At 40.0% G+C, this 20,155-nt stretch overlaps 1 protein-coding gene across 2 annotated transcripts in view; it reads left to right on the top strand.

Moving 5' to 3' along the window:
* Positions 1–18,309: 18,309 nt before the first annotated feature.
* GALNT18 (polypeptide N-acetylgalactosaminyltransferase 18) overlaps positions 18,310–20,155 on the top strand; it is a gene marked incomplete at both ends in the record, with an annotated part of 236,302 nt that continues 234,456 nt past the window's right edge. Inside the window, one exon of one of the 2 annotated variants that reach the window (XM_080345458.1) lies at positions 18,310–18,565. In XM_080345458.1, coding sequence (XP_080201584.1) covers positions 18,331–18,565 — 235 coding nt within the window. The remainder of the gene's footprint in view (positions 18,566–20,155) is intronic. The other variant, XM_080345457.1, reaches the window with a different exon arrangement.

Genomic DNA, 20,155 nt, shown 5'->3' with positions numbered 1-20,155 from the left:
CCATGCTGTGGGTCTGTGATAAACACACATCCATTAACTGGAGCTACTGCAATCTTCCCCTGCACAACAGGAAATGTTCTTACACAGAGAGAAGTCCCTTTGCAATTTTTGCTTGTGTTGTTACGGGTCATTTCTGTGTCACAGTGTTTTTCTAATACGGAAAAAAGACAGTGTAAATTATTATTTGGGTTTTGTTTGGTTGGTTTGGTTTTGTGGACCTGAGATTCTTATTAACAGTCTTCTGGGTGGTTTTGCCTAAGGTGCCAATCAAAAATGAACTGTAGAGAGAAAGGGAGGGGGAAATCTTGAAGTCAATGTTGAGAGAAATCTAACTTGAGTGAAATCTAATTTGAATGACATGTTCATTTTCTTGTTTCTTTTAGATAAAAATGGTAAAGTTTCTGTTACAAGTCAACTAAGTTGAGCTATGCTGATGTGTCAGTTAGGGTCAGTCCTTACTGCATGCATCAAATTAATTCAAGGAACAAAGATACGGATACTGCATATCCTTTGGACCTGTTCTGCAATGTACAGGGGCATTCAAAACACAAAGGTTTTTTATGGCAAGCAAAAGCAAAACTGAGTGTCACAAAAGAAACATACTAATAGTATGTGAATGGTAAGAGAGTCATGGTTTCAATCTACAACACTATAGGCTTGATCTGAAAGAACATTCAATTAAAACAGGTTCTTGGTGTTTCTGAGCAATCTCAGTTTTAGCAATATTGCAGTTCTCTAACTGTCAGCCAATCCTATCAGTCTAAAACAAGAAAACTTCCTCTTTCCAGCTGCAACGTGGAGAAAAAAGTATCAGCGTTTAAAGCCGGTGTACAAGGATTTCATGTCTGCATGTGGTTGGTGGAAACTGCCCAGTGAGATAGTGCTATGAGATGGAGACTTTTCTTGTAACCAGTGAAGGACAAACATGTAACCTTAGATTCCTGAATAGCACTTTTGCAGCTTAGTGAGTACAGAATCCCTTTCTTCATACCTGAGCTGTTAGCTAAATATGGTTGGAAAAATTATTTTTAATAGATGCAATGAAATTTACTGTCTATTAAGTTTCTTTATGAATGAACCCTGCTTCACTGAGAGCAAACTGTGTAAATATATACCCTCTAATTTACAGTCTTATCAAACCTTTCATGTTCCAACCCAAACAGCTTCAACCAGTTAATGAAATTATTGGTCTGATGCAGATTCACTGTGTTAGCCTGCTGGAAAAAAAGCAGTGTAGTAAAATGCTCAGCAAAGCTCAACAGCAGTGATGCATGAATTAGTGGTGTTAGGCCTCCTTTATCCTCCATCTATATTCTCTTTCAGTTCTGTTAGATATTTATCTAGCAGGAAGAAAAAAAAATGCAGCTTTTGGCATCTAGCGGAATTTCAGTAGGGGTTCTAGATTTCTGCTGCCAGTGACACAAGTTAGAAGGTGACATTCACAGCAAATTCAGTGGTTCTTATGCTTAGTGAAAGAAAGTAGAGAGAGAACTGCAGTTGCAGAGTTTGAGGTGTGTGGTGTATTTTGTTCTGGTGGTTTTTGGGGGGTTGTTTGTTTGTTTTGCTCTTTGTCTCCAACTTGTCATTGTAATTGATATAGCTAGGTTTTATCTGATTTAGCTGCCTAACTGGGACTCATTAAAACTCCTAAAACATTGGGGAAATTCTTAATGGTCATGGTGGGAGAAGTGGACAAAGAGAAGGAGAAAGAGGATCAGAACAAGAATTTTGAGGAAAATCCTCTTCTTTTTGAAGGGAAACTGAAAATAGAAATTCTAAGCAAGATTTCTTTGCCAATTCCAAAACTTTAGGTGAAATTTTAGGTGTCAGAACACTCTTCTCTATAAAGAATTATGTAACATTTGACATTACTGCTATGCCGTATATTAATCTTGTTTGACATATCATTCCTCTAATAAGTGGGTTACAGTCAAAGATTTATTTATGTAATAGGAAATAGTCAAATTCATGGTTTCTTACGTATATGAGGCCATCAAGCCTTCTATGGTAGGTGATGGAAACCTTCATTGTTCATATTAGAATTAAAAAAAAAAAAAAAAAAAAAAAAAAAAAAAAAAAAGAGTAAATTAAATTCTGACCAGAATTTCAGACCTGTATTTCTGGTCAAAATACTTACTATGATCTCTGCAATTTGGGATGTTTCTGGTGGTGTTCCTTCCACCCCTTCATAAAAGCTCACAAACACAGGGGGAACATGTCCAGTGGCTTTAGATCACTATGGTCCATTCAGGTAATCAAGGCCGTGTCAGCCTTAAGAATTGTTTCTTAAGAATTTACCCTCCATCTCTGCTGTTCCACAATTTTTTGAAACCTATCCACCTAGTAGCATTGATGGACAATAGTAAATAACACATAAAAGATTTTGTTCGTGCCAATATTATGGATTTGCCAAGAGCAATAGCAGTTGCAGTTAGTAGGGTTATTCCAATATGCCATGATTAATATTGTAAAATAGCGTGCTCTCTCCTTGCTTTTCAAAACAAAACAAAAAAAGAAATCCTTATCAACCCTGCTGTTTTCCCCCACCCAGTGCAGTCAAGGCAAAGCCCTTCTAGGTCTACTCAAATAGTTATGCCCCATGGGAGGATTCAAGCAAATTTCAAGCAGACTTCACTGCTTTGTTGCTCTGAATATTCCAGTCGGGACTGAATCTTGACAGAATGTGCACCTGCATGGGCCACAAGAGGATCTTTGCTCTGATCTTGATGCCACCTCTTGTCTCTCTAATTGTTGTAGTTAGTGCTTTCTAATTTCTCTCCTGTTTTCTTAAAAAAGTGTTGTTTTTTTTTTTTTCCTTCCTTTCTGTAATGAGTCTTGTTCTAGAAATCCCCACTCTCTTCCCATGAGCACTCTTTATACCTCTATAAATACCCTGGGGGGTTGTGCTGTTGCCTGTGCACCTCAGTAAAGCCTTTCTCTGTTGTAGGGATAAATGTTTTACTCTGCACTTCTTGAGACAGGCACATTTAACAACGTTTATGTATATTTTCCTACAGCAGCATCAAACTTCAGTGCCTCCTAAATTCCTGTCTAAAATCTGAGAAAGTTTTGCTCTTTTTTTCTTTCTTGTAGTTTTAAGCTGTGTCTTAAGCAAGTCTTATCCTTGTGCTCTGATGCCTACGTAAGGCTCCTTCTCCAAGTCAGAAGCAGGGACTAAACTGAGTTGTTTGAGCCTCTGCTGCCTGAGGGAGGTCAAAGCAATGAGCAGGATCACAAGTCTCTCTGTGAGGCAGAGCCATTGTTAGGGAAGGACAGGCCAACTCAGTCTGGGGAGGCTTTTACCTTAGTTATCTGATCCGGATATTATAGCTTGTTTGGCAATCCAGGAACAAGGACTAGATATGGGGGAGCACCTGCTGTCAAAGGTGACCCCTCCAGTGGGTTCTGACTGGCTGTGTTGCTATAAGAGAAGCCATAATTCAGCTCCTTGTCCATTAATCAAAACAAGGAAATAAAGTTTATTTCACTTAATTAAACTCCAGCTGCAGCACAAGATGTATCCAACTTCATTATGTTCTCCAACATGGAGACAGAGCAAGAACTTTTCATGCTGTCTGACACAAAATATACTGTATTTCTAGTTCACAAAGATGGATGTGCATCATGTGGCATCTTATGTCTTGATTTAGGATATCAATTAAAGAGAGCCTAAAGGTTGAAAAGAAATGTTTCAGTTATTTTCTAAAAGCTTAGGTTTTGAGCTACAGGAAAGGAGTGGTTTATATTTTTTTGTTGTTTTTTTTGGTTTTGTGTGGTTTTTTTTGTGGGTTTGGGTTTTTTTTTGTGGTTGGTGGTGTTTGTTTTTCTTTTATGATGATGGTGTTTTGATTTTAAAAGTGGGGATAGAATAAACTGCAGTTTCAAAAAGCCTTATTAATATCCTATAGGGTTGTGGACCTACTCTTGGATTAGTTTCTTTCTAAACTAGTCCACAGGTTTTTTTCTTCATTATTGCAAACAAGTATGTCCTTTAACTGACTCATTCTTTTTTATTTCACTGTAAGAATGTCGAGCAGTTTAGAAATGATACAGTGTTGAAAGTACCACCTAACTGGAGAAAAATGTAAGTTAGCATGCTGGTAATCAAATAACATTTTTTGTTTTAATTACTTATTTTTTAATTAAAGTGCCTTTTCCCACAAAAAAAAAAAATAAATGGATGCTTTCTGTGGAAAAGCTTGGGGGACAAACAAAAAATAACCCAAAACCCAACCCACACATAGTTTTTAGGCAAAGGCTTTAAAATTAGTTTTGAGACTAATGCTTTTCATCTTTGAGATTGTCCCAGGGAAGAAATTAGTATTTGTCAGTTAGCTGTGCATTGTATCTTTGCTGCATGTTGCCTAAAGTTAATGGCTTTAAATAAATAATGTAGTTATTTCAGTCATACTTGGGTCTCTTTTCTCATATTTTTAAAAACTGATTTGAATAAATTAGTATCTTCTTAACAGCAGACATGAATTAGTTTGAAATATCTTCTGCTCCCTGTTGTCCAAAGTAGTGATATTCTCTAGCGTTTGATCAACAAAGTGATATTTTGTCTCACTATGACAGTTCTAATGATAAAATTGTGATCTGTTACCCAAAATGTAAGCTATTTCTTTGCATGTACCAACATGTCAGAGAAGAAAGAAGATTCTTGTTTTCTTGCTGCTGGATTGATGTATGTTGCCTCATTTAAACAGAACAAAAATAATGAAGCACTGTTGCCATTGAAGAGATACTCCTGGGCTCTTTAACCAGACACAGAGAACTGGAAAATGTGCTTTAATGAAGGAAACTTCCAGAACTTTTTACTCATCCTTTTGTGTTTGTCACAGCTATTGAGTTGTTTTGCTTTAAGGAAAATAACAACAACAGAAAACCCACAAGGAAAGTTCTCTCCTAATAACAAAAAAATAGCAAGAAACAAACAAAACCACCCACCTCCCAACAACACCAAAAATAAGCGAACAAAACTAGTCCAGAAGGACTGGCTCACATTTTCCAAAGTTTTCTGAGGAGTTTGGTATTTGTGTTGTCCTTGAAGATTTCAGGACATTTAGCTTCTATGTTCAGGCCTTGTTAAAATGACCTTGCAACTGGACTTTGAAGATGGCAGAGGTATTGTAGGATGATGCCAGTCTGATTCTTCTGGAAAATGCAACCAATCTAAGCTGCTAGCATAGAACTACTGTCTGTCTCACCACTTCTTTCTTCCCTTTGCCACAAGTGGGCTTTAAAATGTGTTACCAATATATGTCCTACTGCAAAACACCAGGCACCTTACTGCTGTGCACTGAGGGTTTTAAATGCCATTTAGTTATCAGGATGCATCAGAATGCACTTAAAAGCAGGGAAACATCTACTGAGAGAGATCTGTAATGCTGAACGTGTGTTCAGCTTCTGTGTAGCAAACAGGAGGTCCTGCTTAACAAAAACCCCAATAATAATAACTCCCAAATTATGGCTACCTGTTTTCCTGTCATGAAAAATAGCAACTAGAATTATTACTGCTCTTAGCAGGTAGCGGTGTATTCTGCAGCCTGGCGTCACTGACTTCTGCAGATATTTTACAGAAAAATTATTTGACTGATGAGTCATCCTCAGAACACAGCATTTTAATGAAGTAATACTTGGCATGTGATAGATAAATCTAAGTTAAAACCAGTGGAAATTGCTTGAGCTGGGGGAAGAATTACATTGAAACATGGTTGGGGATTTTTCCCCAAGTCTTTTACAGTAGGAAGTAAAATAAATGAGCATCATCCAAAAATGGCAGATTAGATGCTTCTCTTTAGTCCTTGCAGTGGTCCTTCCCTTGAGACAAAAGCCAAACAAACACACAGAGAACAAACAAACAGAAACCACACACAAACTGCCCCTCCCCCACAACAAAGCACAGAGTTGTATCTTATGTCACTGGTGTGAACATTTAATCCTGAATGTAAAATTTTTCTTGCACCTTTGTTTTTTTTCCCCTTTGCTTACAGGTTGAGTTGTTTTCCTATCTTTTCCTCATAAATTTCCACCTTCTGTCTGTCCTTTGCTATTTACTTTCCACTGCAAGAGCTTAAATATTCTTTCTATGGATTGTTTACGATGCAAATCAGTATGTCAACCTTGATGCTATATGACCTTGTTCCTAAGGGACTTGTTGAGAAGTCCAGGTGCAGAAGGAGTAAGGGCTGTTGTCTGTTAGGAAATTACTAGTAGTGATGCTTTACGCTACTTCTCTGTGGCATTAGTGACCCACCAAGAATTGACATTAATTCTCAGAGCTGAAAACTTTATTTCTGAAGCACTTGCGGTGAAATCTTTCTAACACCCTGGTGAAAGAAACACAAGTTTACTGAGGCATGCACTTGGACGGGAAAGCATGAGGCTGTTGTAAATAGTACATGAGCCTAAAGCAGAATTTCTGACACTAAAATAAGTGTATTAATTACAGACTACAGAGAAGCAGTGTCTGCTGTGATTTCTACATTACAATCTATGGTCTATATTGCACTTCTTTAGTTAGCTAGCACTAACTAAGAGGCTGATGACAGAATTCAACTTTGTCTTGTTTGCTTTGGGAGCGGATGGAGCATTCTTAGCTCTAAACTGTGGGACTTGCTTTCTACGATTCCTGTGGATACTTTGGAGTATCTTACAGCTGTCTTGCCAGTTGGAAACCCAGCCAGCTTGGACACCTTTCATTTATTAGAGAGTTGTCTAAACCATAAAGCAACAAATTGCATGCTATAACAATAGCTACAACAAATTAGAAGGTCTTTGAATGAACAGGACATTATATAAAGGAACTTGGACTGTTAGCTGATAGAAACTCCTGTTCTTTTATGGTTTCAACAGATCTCTGCTGATGTATTTCAGCTGAAGTTCTCTGCCCTGGTCCCCATTGTGTAGAAAAAGGCTGTTGTGGTTCGCACTATTTTATGGCTGAGGTTAACCTGATTTCCTGCTGTGAAGATGGTGTTGAACATAACAGTTCTGACCCATGTTCATTGCTGGTATAATGATCTCTAAGTCTCAATGTAAAGTGATGTTTAAGGTTAGTGAAATTTGTGTATCAGCACAGTGCTGTTTGGAGACGTCACACTGCAGTTGCCTGAAGATAGATGGCAGCTACACTATTTTAGTTGATGGCTGAAGATTTCAGCTCTTCTGGTCTGAATGTTTTTTGGCAAGAGGCTGATGGAATGTAATCCTATACAGGAAATTGTCTAATGAAATCAACGCCATAAAACTGGGTAGTTGCAAATGCACAACTAAGACGTGCTAAGGAGGAAGAGATGTGGTCTGATTTCAATGGATTGCATCTTAATCTTAAAGCCATATTGTCACATATCTTTTTTTGAAACTGTATAGTTGGTAAACACAAGCAACAGCAGCCTTTGAAGTGTCTGGATGGCATCTCAGTGGCTGAAAAATAATTACTTAGATATCCTCCAAGACTTCCCTGGCCAGGTTGTTGGATTTCAAAAACTGCCGTTTAATTTATTAGAGCTGTGGCAACCTAAGGAACTGAACCAATGTCCCTTATGTGGACTACTTCGAGGTAACTAAAAAAATATAAAATAAAAAAACCAAACCTCTGAAACTTATGCCCTATTCTGTTGTGGACTGATGCTTTCTGATCCTATCTCCTGATTAGTACTATAGATCTAGTGCAGAACTTAATACTTGTAAGTATCTTTTGGTCATGAAATTCCCATAGTAAAGTCATTCTGCACTTGATTTTATTCTTTAAACACGTGGTGTTTGGTATTTCAATGACAGGAAGGATTCAGGTAGTTTCTTGAGTTACCACTTTCTGTTTTAGACCCCAGGACGCAGTAATGTTTTTATGGAAGTTCTCTGTAGGGCAGAAGGGAATTTGGAAGAGACCGTTCCAGCATGTATGAAGCAAATAGTATAATGAACAGGAAGATAAACTGGGATGTCTGCACAGGGAAATTCAGCTGCTTATTTCTTTAGAAGATCTTGTAGTGTTGCCAGTTGGTGGTAACTTACTCAGTGATTGGACATACTTTGAGCTGGCATTAGCAGAGGCAAATAGAAATTCATGCCCTTTCCTGTCTTGAGTAGGTGATTTTATAAAACAAAATAGGCTATTTAAGACCAACAAAGGAATAAATAGTTAGATATTCTTCTGACATCCGGTAGGAATTTGGCAAAGAACAAAACAGTAGCCATAATGACAACGTGAGTCCTGTTTAGTTCTGAACTTGACAAGAAAAGACAATACAAGGAAGGGTGAAACCACTTGAGCACATGACAAAAAATTATGTTCTCCCTTGCAATCTTCCAGTCAAAAAAGCCTGGCTATCTTTGTAATGCTGTTCATTAGAGTAAAAGCTGTGAGTTAGTGAACTGCTGGATGCCTGTTAAAAGATATATTTTGTAGCTTTTATTTGACCTAAAGAAGCTGTGGATTTTGTGTGTGTGTTGTGCTGATAAAAAATCAAGCTGTAAATTAAGCTGTAAATAGTGTTACAACTGAAGCCTAGAATTGACTGTATCTGAAGCCAGCTTCTGGAGTGCAGATCTTCCATATTATGGAACACAGTTTTATTTCTACCTGTGGTACCATCAACCCACAGAAGTCTAATTAAGCAACGTTCTTCTTCGCTTCAGATAACTCACAATCACCTCAAGTTGTCATCCAGAGTTTTTCCTCATCTTGTTTTTCACTCCAGCTTTTGATGCTTCCACCTTCGGCAGGCCAGTCCTTTTAATGTAAGCAAAATCTCAGTGAAACTGGTGCTCCATTTCTTCACGTTTCAAGTACCAAGGTATTTTCCTTGGCTTTTTTCGTTTGACCAACTTGTAATTCTTTAGGCTCAAAGAAATACAGTAAGTATGTATAAAAGTTAATACTACTTTATGCTTTGAGCTTGCTTGGATTTGTTAAATCCCTTTGATAGTTCTTGTTTAGTTTTGATTATCTCAAGAACTGAGGATTTGTTGGTTTATGTGGACCATTCAGAGACTGCGTCGAGCCAAGTTCCCTGAGGTCTTTCTTCATTTATACAAATAACTCTCACTTATGCTGTGTTTTTCATTTTTGAAAGCACTGTCTGATGGGGCTGTGGTCACTTTTTATGTAAGATCTCCAAACTGTTTTCTAGACTTGAGGAAGCTTTCCAGTAGGTAGTTACTTTCCCTTCAACCAGTGTTCAAAGGCTTTTGTTCCCTTGGTACTTTGGGGCTCCCTGCTGCTAATTGTGCCAGATATGATGCAGAACGGAGGAGCTGATTTTTTCAGGAAGACAAAACCACTTCATTTTGAGAAGTAAATGCGAAGATTTTGGTGGTTTAGGTCTGATACAAGTAGCAACTTAGATCTGTTGAATCCAGGTAATTCACATTCATGAATGATTCATGCTTCATGCTCAATCTTCATGGTTGAAACATGAACTTATTTGTGCTTCCTCTCAATGTGTTGAAGAATGTTCGTAACCTGCGTTGAACTTCTTAATGCCTGTCTGTGGGTAGTATTGAGATATTTTTATTTGTGGCTTCACAAACATATGACAGAAAAAATATTTCTTATCTGTTCCTAGGGGAATGCAAGTTTTAATTAATGGTATGTTTAACTGCTTTTTAGAGCCAGGGATTCTGAATTTTAACCGATTCAAGCATACTGAAGCCAATGGTTATATGGAAACCTGTTGCACTCACCATCTAATCAGAAATCCTCTTCTGACCTTCTTTTGGAAGATGCAACTGATAGAAGCCTACCCCAGGATGCTGGGCTGAGACAAGGGGCTGCATTAAAAATAGACTTTACAGCCATGTTGTAACTCAATACTTCTGCAGTTTTGAACAGAAGGGGGGGACCTTAATTTGTTATACCAAAGACCGTAGAGCATATGTATTTCACTCAACAAAATGTAAGGAATGTAACTACATGTCAAAAGAGTATGTGTATATGACTCAAATGTATACCATCTGGAATACTGTTGTTTAGTAAGGAAAGAATATAGTTGGAACTGCATGTGGGATTCTTAGAACTACTTTTGTGAGAACCAACCTTTCCTTTATTAAAAAAAAAAAATAGAGGGCTATATATAAGTCATCTGAAGTTTATTATTTGAAATATTTTTTCAGTAGTTCTAAACTCAGGAGTGCTACATGAAGGACTAAAGACTTATGTATAAATTTCTAAATCATATACTGGGGGAGCTGTACGGGCTGGTACTGAACTGGCTGTTGAAATAACTCTTGGCTCTAATCCATCACTTCCACTGCAGGCTTCCTTTTGGATTACTTAGATATCTTTTGTGGTCTCTGTTGCAAGAATGTCTAACAAAAGGAAGCAACATCTTAATACTTCCAAAAGACTTTTTGTTTAAAGAAAGAGACCATGTGATATTCCAGGCTCATCCAAATAAAAACTTCCATCTCTTCTCATATTGTGAGAGTTTTTATAATATCAAGCTAATCCAAAAGCTTTCTTGTTGTGGAATCAGCTTTGTTTAAAGTGGCACAAGGACTTTTTTTGTTTGTTTCAGAGTGGTTGTTACTGTGTTTTTTAGGCAGTGAATGAATCAGTGTACTCCTAGCCATCGTCAAATCCATTAAAAACCAAACAGTGATACATCCAAAACTGAAGAATTTTTCATCTACCTAAAAAAAAGTGAATGAATCACTAACACACTCTAGGTGTTTTAAGGTAGATTGTTGGTTTGCCTAAACTGTGGCTGCAGTGCTTGATGAAAGAAGGTGTTATCCACAAAATTGTTTTAACAGTCTCAAATTGTAGAATCCATGTTTCAGCTGAATTACATGCTTGGATGTGAATCTGGCAAAAGAACATCAACAGAGGGTCTTGTGCATGTACTCTAACTGCTGGCTGAAGAACAACTGGCCAAAACTCATATTTAAAAGGACTGCGATAATATTGATTAGGAAATGGAAGAATTAAACCAACTGATTTCACCAGCATTGTCCTTCAAAGGTGTCTGTCCTACCCTGCATTAAACCAGTAAAGCAGAATCATCCAGGTTCTTTATCATTTCTGGTTGAACAATAAACTGAACCTACAGAAGTAATCCATTTTTTTTTCTAACCATCAATTCGGATTATAAAGGACAATTCCTTCAAAGTTCCATTCTCTCTGGTCTGTTTTGCTTTTACAGTCACTTCTGAGGTTCTATCCATTAACTCTGTAGTGTTTTTTATTACCCATGCTTATTCTGACATAATGCTCTTGAATGCCTCAGTGTCCATTCCTCTGGAACAAAATGAGGCACAAAACCTCCAAAAAGAAAAAAAATACATAGAAGCAGCCTAAAAATCTGCAATACTCCTTTTCCTCCTATTCTTGTAAGACAGAAGGTAATTATTTCTTCCAGATTCTATCTAGATAAAAAGGGGGGTTTATGAGCTATTGAAGTCACTTTCCACCTATTTATTGCATTTTTTTGAGACATCAGAAAACGTACGGATAATGTGATACAGTTGATGCTGGATTTAATCAGTCCTTGGATTGCAAAGCCTTCCTAGGAGTTTGCTCTCCAAAAGCTCTTGATGCCCATTATGCATAAGGAGAAACTCCATGTGTTAAAAGCTGATTAAGACAGAAAGAATAAAGAATAGGAAGAAAGAATTCATTTCCAAAAAGAAGACAGTCATGAGTAGGGGAGGTTGGGATCTGTGTTCTTCAGCATATGTAGACACGATAAGATACCATATTCACCTTAGTAATTTCTACGGCAAACTGCAAAAGGTTGGAGAAACCATGACCGTGAAAGGCAAGTTGATGAAACAGTAAAACATGAGGTAGCCTATACCTAAAAATACCTACAAAGCTATGTCTGATTTATTACTGGGCTTTATATAACCGTGGAGGAGATCTTTGTGACTAGTTTGCTGAGGTTAACTTGAGGCTTGGTGACAGCCACGACAGCTAACAGTGTCAGGATTTACAAAGGAAGGGGCTGAGAACAAGAGAACATTTGAAATGATGCATCAATCTGGGCTGCCTTGTCATACCATCTCAAAATTTTGGTGTTTTTTTTAAAAAAGGTGAAAGTAGAAAAGGACAAGAAGTAACTGAAGTATGGATGGAGTTCTGTCATGTGAGAAGGGGCTGCATATATGAGACTCAGATTGGCCAAGAGCCATCAAAGGAGGTGTATGATAAACCTATACAATCACAGATGGAAAGGTGACTGCAAAGTGATTGTTCGTGTTTCTTTGGAGTATGAGAAAGTACAGGTTCAAAAAGTGATTAATTTGTGAGTTTGTAATTGCTTGCATAGCTAGTGTAAGCAATTGCTTGGTTGCAACCTCCGACACAGAAAGTCTTGAAGTCATTCGATGTGGTGAAGCTTTGCCAGGCCGGGCAAAAGGACTGTTCTTGTCCCTTGGTGTTCAGGGCTAGATGGTATTTGGAAATAGGATAGTCACTATATCAGTCTTTGGTTGGCACAATACAATGATTTGTATTATTAAAGACAGGAGAAACCAGCACTGAAAACTGAGTTGAGAAACCCACAATTTTTAGATATCAAATGATTTTGTCTTTACTATTTTTTGTTTTTTTCTTCTCAACATAAAAAGATTCAGAGATTGAGTGGACTGCAATCTCTGGAAATCTGTTTCAAATGTATCTGAGGTTTAACACCCCAAAATGAAGATGCTTGGAATTGCTTAGGGACAGGATTGTCATCGGGGGGATGAGGGGTAGACACATGACAGCTTTGAAAAGAACAGAACATAATGCTTCTCTGAATAACCGTAGACAGGCTGCTTGCAAAGGACCATATGTTGCATCTTTAACTCATACGGGTGAATTGCTGGTCACACAATTCACTTGAGATGGATTAACTGAGAGTTTTGTGGCAAATAAATGGCAGAGTGTAATGCCACCAGAAAAAAATAAATCATGGCAATGCATAAAAGTAACTAATAGAGCAGCATAGTAGAGATCAATTAAAATATAAAGTGATCTTTTGATCGTTTGGGTAGAAAAACATTTTTGAAGGACAAATGGACATGATAAGCCTGACAAACACTGAGCATGGAAAATGCCATCTGGAAACAAAAACTACAATGTGAATTCTGTTGCAAGTGTACAAAGGGAATGGTAAATGTCTTCTAAGGCGTGAGTCTGGTGATGAAGGGGAAGACAATGTACAGCCATGTGCCCCAGTCTCTTGCAGGTTGCTTTCGTACCCAAGTTTCCATTAGGTGTTGTAATGTTCTGCTAGCTCTGTTCTGTTCCCTGTGTGTGGCATGTTTTCTCCTTGCTTTGTGCAGTGAGAGCTCAACCCACAACACAAGATCCGCTTCAGCTTTCAACTTGAAATAGCATATGCTGTCTTGTTTCTGTATCTTCTGTATTGTTTCATTTCTTCCTTTCAGTGCTCCTTGAGTGATTTTGATATGATGCTTCGTGCATGACCATTTTGCAAAAGCCATTGAATGTCTGAGAGTTGGGCAGCACGTCACCTTTCCTCCTTAGGAGGTGCAGTGTGGCCATATGGGGCTGGATTTCTCTGTAGCCGATGCTTTGCTGAACAGTCTTTGCCAAGCAGTGAGAAATGAGGAGTTCTGTGTAACCCAAATGAACTGATGATTCATAAAAGTGTCACAAAGGGTGATGTGTAAGAGAACTAGTGTAAACTTAAAAGTGGTTATTTTTAAATGAGGGATGGGAAAGATGACAGGCAATAATGGAAAAGAGAAAAGATATGGACACAAAGAAAGCAAGAGAGGTTGTAAGAGTAGTGGGGAAGAGAGAAAATGCCGGAGGAATAAAGATCATGATAATGTATCCCAACATAACAAGGAAAAAGCAATTTTTATTTTTCTCATCTTCCTCCATCCCTCTTTTCATCTATTCAGCTTTTTTATCCTATTTTCTTCCTCCCCCCCTTTTTTTTTCTGCATTTGGTTCATGTTCATTACCTACAACATCCATAGAACATCATCCCTTTCTTCAGAACCCAGAATATGCAAAGGCCTCTCTGCAATACTCACATATGTCTTTTTATGATTTAAGAAAAGTTTTAAGATTGGTTTAAATTTAGTTGAGAGAGATGACAGGGGATGATAGATACCAAAGATCATCAGATCAGTTCCTGGGGGACTGAACTCTATGATCTTTACCTTCAAAATATAGAAAGCTACCTCTTTGGGGGAGCTAAAAAACCAGCTTCACATCTTGAACTGTTGGGAAGAGCTCATGTGCACAAGATGTGATCTCTGCTCAAGAGACAGATAGTTTTTGATTCATGTGTGTGCAGATCTGGACATCAGAGCTTAAGAAAAATTACCTACTCAGCATAATTCAGACTTTTCTACGTGTATATGATCATCTCTTTCCACAATGTAAAATGCAGTGTTGTTTCTTGAGTGCCTTTGGAATTTTTTATCATCTTTCCAAACAAAAGATGTGATCATCATGGGTGAGAAGGAAGGAATAATAGAAGAAAATCTACTCAGACTAGATGATAATAAAGATTTTATCTCCACAAGCTAATAGGATTTCAGCTAAGAATCTGAATAGAAGGCAATCAACATCATGTTTAAAAGTTGAGCTTTTCCATTGATTTCTAACAAGGTGTAAGAAACCTGTTTGTGTAAAATAGGATGGAAATGCTGCTGGTTCTGATATTTCATTACTGCTTTCTTCAAGGACCCTCTTACTACTAAAAATGTTTGCACCAATAAAATGTAGTTCTTAAACATATCTTTCCATCATTTCCCTTCCCTAAACTGTAATAAGCAATACTAATTGAATTAGTTTCTGTACAGAACGCTCATGCAAGATAAGTGGTGTCCCTGTTTGCTAGTTTATGAGGTTAATATTTCATCAGCGCTGGTTCAAATGGTGTCTTACGATGGTAGGGTAGTTGGGGGCAATCCTTATTGAAGCCTGTGATAAATACGAATTTTAAGGAATTATTTTTCCCATTATCTAGAGGGAAACAGAAGTGAAATAATTTACAAAGCGTGGCATAGCAGATCAGTATTAGGACAAGGATAAAATCAGACACCTAGTTTAATAACCTGTGCAGTAGATTGTACCACCCCAAGGTTAAACACCTACAGTAGAACTTTCAAAAACACCACTGCAATTTAGGAGAGCAAATTTCATAGACCTTTTGCTCCCCTATAATTTAAATGCTCAAAAAAAGAACCATTTAAGCTTTTTATCACCTAATTTTCTCCCCAATTATAATGTGAAGGCTGGCAGTGTTTCTTTTCTCCTATTGTTCCTTTTACTGTTTTTTTTTTCCAATTATATTGTAAAAAGTGGACTGTTTATGTATTTGTATAATACCTTGCACGAAGGGGTCTCATCTGGATTGTAATACTATACAATATATCAAAATGACAAACCAAACCAATTTCCAAATGGCATACACTTGAATACCTCTAACTTTGTATAAACTCATTTTAAAAAGACTTCTAAAGAGACCAATCCAAAATATTATTGCCAGAGACAAGAAAATGTGTATTTTTCATGTATTAAAGTACCTGGAGGTTTTGCTATGAAGTCAAACAGTGTTGTAAGACTACCTTCAGAAAAATCAAGCCTCAAATGAGTAGACAAGGAATTACTGTTCTGCTGTTGAGGAGTGCAGCTTGGATAGTTGAAGAATGTAGTTATAAATGAAATTATATTTAAAACATGCTCAGAAAACTGTTGGGAGCAAAGGGCTAATGAACTATTAATAGTTACTGTAAAAAGAGGTTAATCAATTATGTGCTGTTATAAGAAACCCATTAGGCCTGTGAAACACATTACCCATCTTTTTTCCAAACCTTTATATCACTAGCGGATGCACTGACAGTCATTAGTAACAAGTACTGTTCACATTTGTTTATAAAAGCAGTTAGTTATTTGTTAATATTTTATAAACTTCCATGGAAAATATGACTTATTAATGATTGTTACTTATCTGAAATCAGTCCAGATAAGGGATAAGTTTTGCTTTAAGCTGAGAAGTCCAAGGCTAAGTCCTAGATTCTGCTTGAATTGCTAGGGCTGTAGAATTTGTATTTTGTGACTGCAGTGATAGTTTACAAAGATTAAAGCAAGTCTAGATAACACTATTATTAAAGACCTCAGTGATACGCACTTAGTGCTGTCAGTTGCTACCAGACATGGAGCTGTAACACCGAAGTACAAAGATAAGAAACAGGGAAATAAATGATGCTGTAGACAAATGCTCATTGCAGATCAAGCAGGAGAATTGACTTATGTGACGGAGCTGTACTTGTATGTTCTGTCAATATTTTGTCTTTTATAAAGCTTGAAATTGTTCATTGACTGGTTTGTCTAGCAGACTTTCCTGTATTACTAAAATATTTTTGTCTTAAACTGGGAATGTGCACTCTTTTTCGCATTCAGATACCTTGGTTTATATATTTGTTTTACAAATGAGTTGTGTTGGGCAGCCTCCTATAGTGTATTAGCAAAGACATACTTAGAAATTGGCCAAAATTTCAGTTAGTGTTCAGAGAGGCTTAGAAGGCTGAGGAAGCAGTTTGTATTTTTGAGCTTCATTGGCAGAGTTTACTGCAGCTTCTATTGGTGCTGATTTTGTATGTGTTTAAGTGTCTCTAATGTTTTTCGGTTTCTATGGACTACCAACTGATGGGAAGGAAGAAGTCAGAAGAATTCATTCTACAGTTGCCTGTCTTCTCTCTTGAATATTTGGTCTTGCTTATACTTTATATAAAAATAACCCCAAACCGTAAGACAAGTCATCTCTTTTTACTTCTATTAAGATACTGAAAGGTACATTCAAGATATTGCTGGGTTTGAATGCTCACACGTGTGCTTCAGAGCAGCAGTCCTGGAGTCAGCTGTGCTTTCTGCACAGACAGAACCCTCGTGGAATGATCAGTGGTGGAGGGTGGCTGCGTACTCCAGGATGATCCACAGCATTTGTTAGTTCCAGCTTTCACTGGATAATAAGTACTTAACATAGTTTTAGTATGTTAACTAGCAAGTGCCTCGTTGTTCCTAATACTGGTCATGCTAATGTTACGTTTCTGTCTTGAGACTACCACAAGAAAATGATCTCATTTAGTATGAAAGTTTCTGTCTAATAGTAATGGAAGAGATTCATCTGTTGTGTACCTGCTCTCAAATCAGTGTGATTTCATATTGAGAGGAATTTGCCTTTTCAGTATTTCCAGAAGTGTATGTAAAATATGTGGCGAAGAGAGGAAAGCAGCATGAATATGCTGAACTGGACTGTGAGTTACTGATAGTGTCCCTGATACTGAAGCAAATTCTGGCCAGGTTATGTACTCTGGTGGAGTGGATTCTGGTGGGGGAGGCGATGGATGGATCCTGGGGCTCGCTGGGGTGGATGCAAGCAGCAATTAGCTGTTAATAATGTAACCACCCCGGGGAGAGGGCACGCAAACAGGCTACGAGACAAACATTCTAACAGCGGGTGGTCGCTGGGTGCCTGGAGCTGTGGAACCGCTATGTCCGATGAGCCACAGGCGTGTCTCAGGTTTCACCCTCCGGGCAAATGCATGGCTGTGTGAGCCTGCATCTTAACGATACCGGCTGCTCCCTCCAGCCGAGCGGCGGAGTGTTCACCTAGCAGCAAACGGGAACTGGCTGCCGCTTCTTCCTCTCCGGGCTGGCGATCCTTTGCAGCCAGCTGCAGAAATAGCAGCCAGGCCGCCGTCCCCGCCCTCCCGCCCCGGCTTGCAGCAGCAGCGGAGCCCCACGCCCCGCGTGTGTGTGTGTGCGGAGCAGGTGGGCCCCGCGGTAACCCCGCCCCGCGCGGGTCCCCGTCGGCCATACGGTGATGGCAGCAACCTCCGTGCCAGAGCAGGCTCTTTATTGGAGGAGGGGGCTGTCAATCCGCGGCCGAGCAAGCCCCGCTCTCCGGCGAGCTGCTCCCAAGGTCTGACTCCGGAGCTGTGGCCGGTTGCAATGGGAGGCGGCGTCGGAGGGAACAAAGTTTGCAACACTTGGGCACTTGGCCGCTCGCGTCCGTGATGCCCGTGGCGGGAGCTGGTGCCTGAGAGCAGCCGGCAGCCGGGCGGCTGGCACGCCTTCGGGTCTGCTGGCGGCACTGCTATCGCAAACTTTCAGCTATTTTAATGTACTCAAATCCAGGATTCTAATTATCAGCCCTCCCCACCCCCACCTCTCCTTCTAGGTAGGCGACAAATATTTTTATTCTGTGGATTAGAGAACTTCTTTTTGCATGGAAATTTACTGACTTCTGAGTGGTCTCCGTTTCGGGGAAAGGGGGGAAAGGATTTATTTTCATCGCAGTTTCTTTTTGTTTTCTGGATCACAGGATTTTTGGAGCTATATGGAGGGATCTCAGGATGGTGTGCACCAGGAAAACCAAAACTTTAGTGTCCACTTGCGTGATTTTGAGTGGAATGACTAACATCGTCTGCCTGCTGTACGTGGGCTGGGTCACCAACTACATTGCCAGTGTTTATGTGAAAGTGCAGGAGCCGATCTCAGAAAAAAAGTTAGAGGAAGACAAAGGGGACACTTCAAGGATTATAGAAAGGCTGGACCATTTGGAAAATGTCATCAAGCAGCACATCCAAGGTACCACCTTACACCCCCGCTTGCTTTCCCTCCCCTCCCCACCCCGCCGCTTCCCGTGTGCGGTCTCCATCCCCCGGCGCCGCGTCCGCCGTGTGTGCGTGTGACATTTCTGTCGCGATCGGCGACAGCCATTCCTCAGCCGGAAGAGCCGGGGGCTGCGCGGCGGCTGCGGTGCATGTGGAGGTCCCCGGCGGTCCCTCCAGAGCCCGGCGAGAGGCGCGGCGGGGGGGACCTGCCCCGTTCTCTTCCCTCCTCCCGGAGCGGCCAGCTGGGGCCGCCGGCTGCGGGGAGTCGCCTCCACCCCGCGGAGGGTGGGCGGTGGGCGCCAGGGCGGCCGTGCGCGGCGGAGCGGCGGGGCTGGGTGCCGGGTGAGCCGGGCAGCTCGGGGCTCCGGGGCGGCTCGGCCCGAGCAGCCGGGCGCTCGGCAGCGGCTGCAGCCCCGCGGGGCTGGGCTCGGCCTGGTTGGTGCTGTAATAAACCTGATCTCAGCGGCGTGTCTGTCTGTGTCTTGCTAAAGTAGAGAGTCCTCGGGGAGAGCTCGGCGCGAAGGGCAGGGGAGCCTCTTCCCATTTTGCTGTTATCGTCATTGTTTCGTGTTTGTTATTTTTCTTTTCCAAAATGGGTTTCTGCGAGGGGATTTTTTGTTGTCGTCCCTCTGTAAGGCTGACTCTGCTAATCCGTGCTGTGAGTCCGTGTGTCCTCAAGGTTTTCCCTTAGTGCTGCTGTAGTGCTAGAAGCCACTTGGGATTATAACTGGGACACTCTCTCATGTGTGTAATGCCTTTTTAATTTGGTCTCCTTTTAACGGGAGCTCTGGGAGAAGGGTTGAAGTGCGCAAGCAGTGGGGGAGAATATGATTATTTCCTGGGAGTTTGGGATTTTATGTGACTTTCCTGGGTGATCTTTAGTATCTTCCTTTATATTTTCATCATCTGCATGGCATTGTACGGTCCTTCCCTCAGTCTGCTAAGTGGGTTGGGTAGTAAGGAGCCTGAGGGTGGGGGTATGTGAGAGTTTTTAGAAAATTTAGAGGGACCATATTTTTCTGTTTCTGCATAACTTCTGCTGAATGTGCAAATCTCGGTTCTGGTCTCTCCTAAATCTGAAAAGGGAGAGCAAACCATCTGGTAAAGGATACCTAGCATCAGTGCACCAAATCTTGCCTGCTTCCGGGCAGCTGTGGCCAGCTGCTCTTCTGGGAACATGGAGAAAGGTGGAGCAGGCAGGGTGGGTGATGCCACATGAATCGGGCTTCCCCTGCTTGTCTGTACTTCTAAGTTTGCAGCACTGTTAAAGCCCGGCTACTTTGCTGTGTCTTGTATTAATATTTTTAAAAATATGGCACATCACCACTCAGTTTGCATGTGCCTTTGTTTCTCAGGTATTCTTGTACTCTTGGGTAAATTAGTAAAATACTAATCTTTTTCTGGAGGATGAGTTATAGCAACTCCTGCAGGTTTTAAATTCTCGCATGCCATCCTTAAGTTTGTCTTGATTCCTGAAATTGACTTTAAAAAAGAAATACATTTCTTGTCTGTTTGCCAGTGGAGTGCACTGTGGAAGCATGTATGAAAGCAGGGATTTTTCAAA

Source organism: Nesoenas mayeri (genome assembly GCF_963082525.1).
Source record: "Nesoenas mayeri genome assembly, chromosome: 5".
Lineage (NCBI taxonomy): Eukaryota > Metazoa > Chordata > Aves > Columbiformes > Columbidae > Nesoenas > Nesoenas mayeri.
This window is presented reverse-complemented; position numbering and strand designations above follow the sequence as displayed.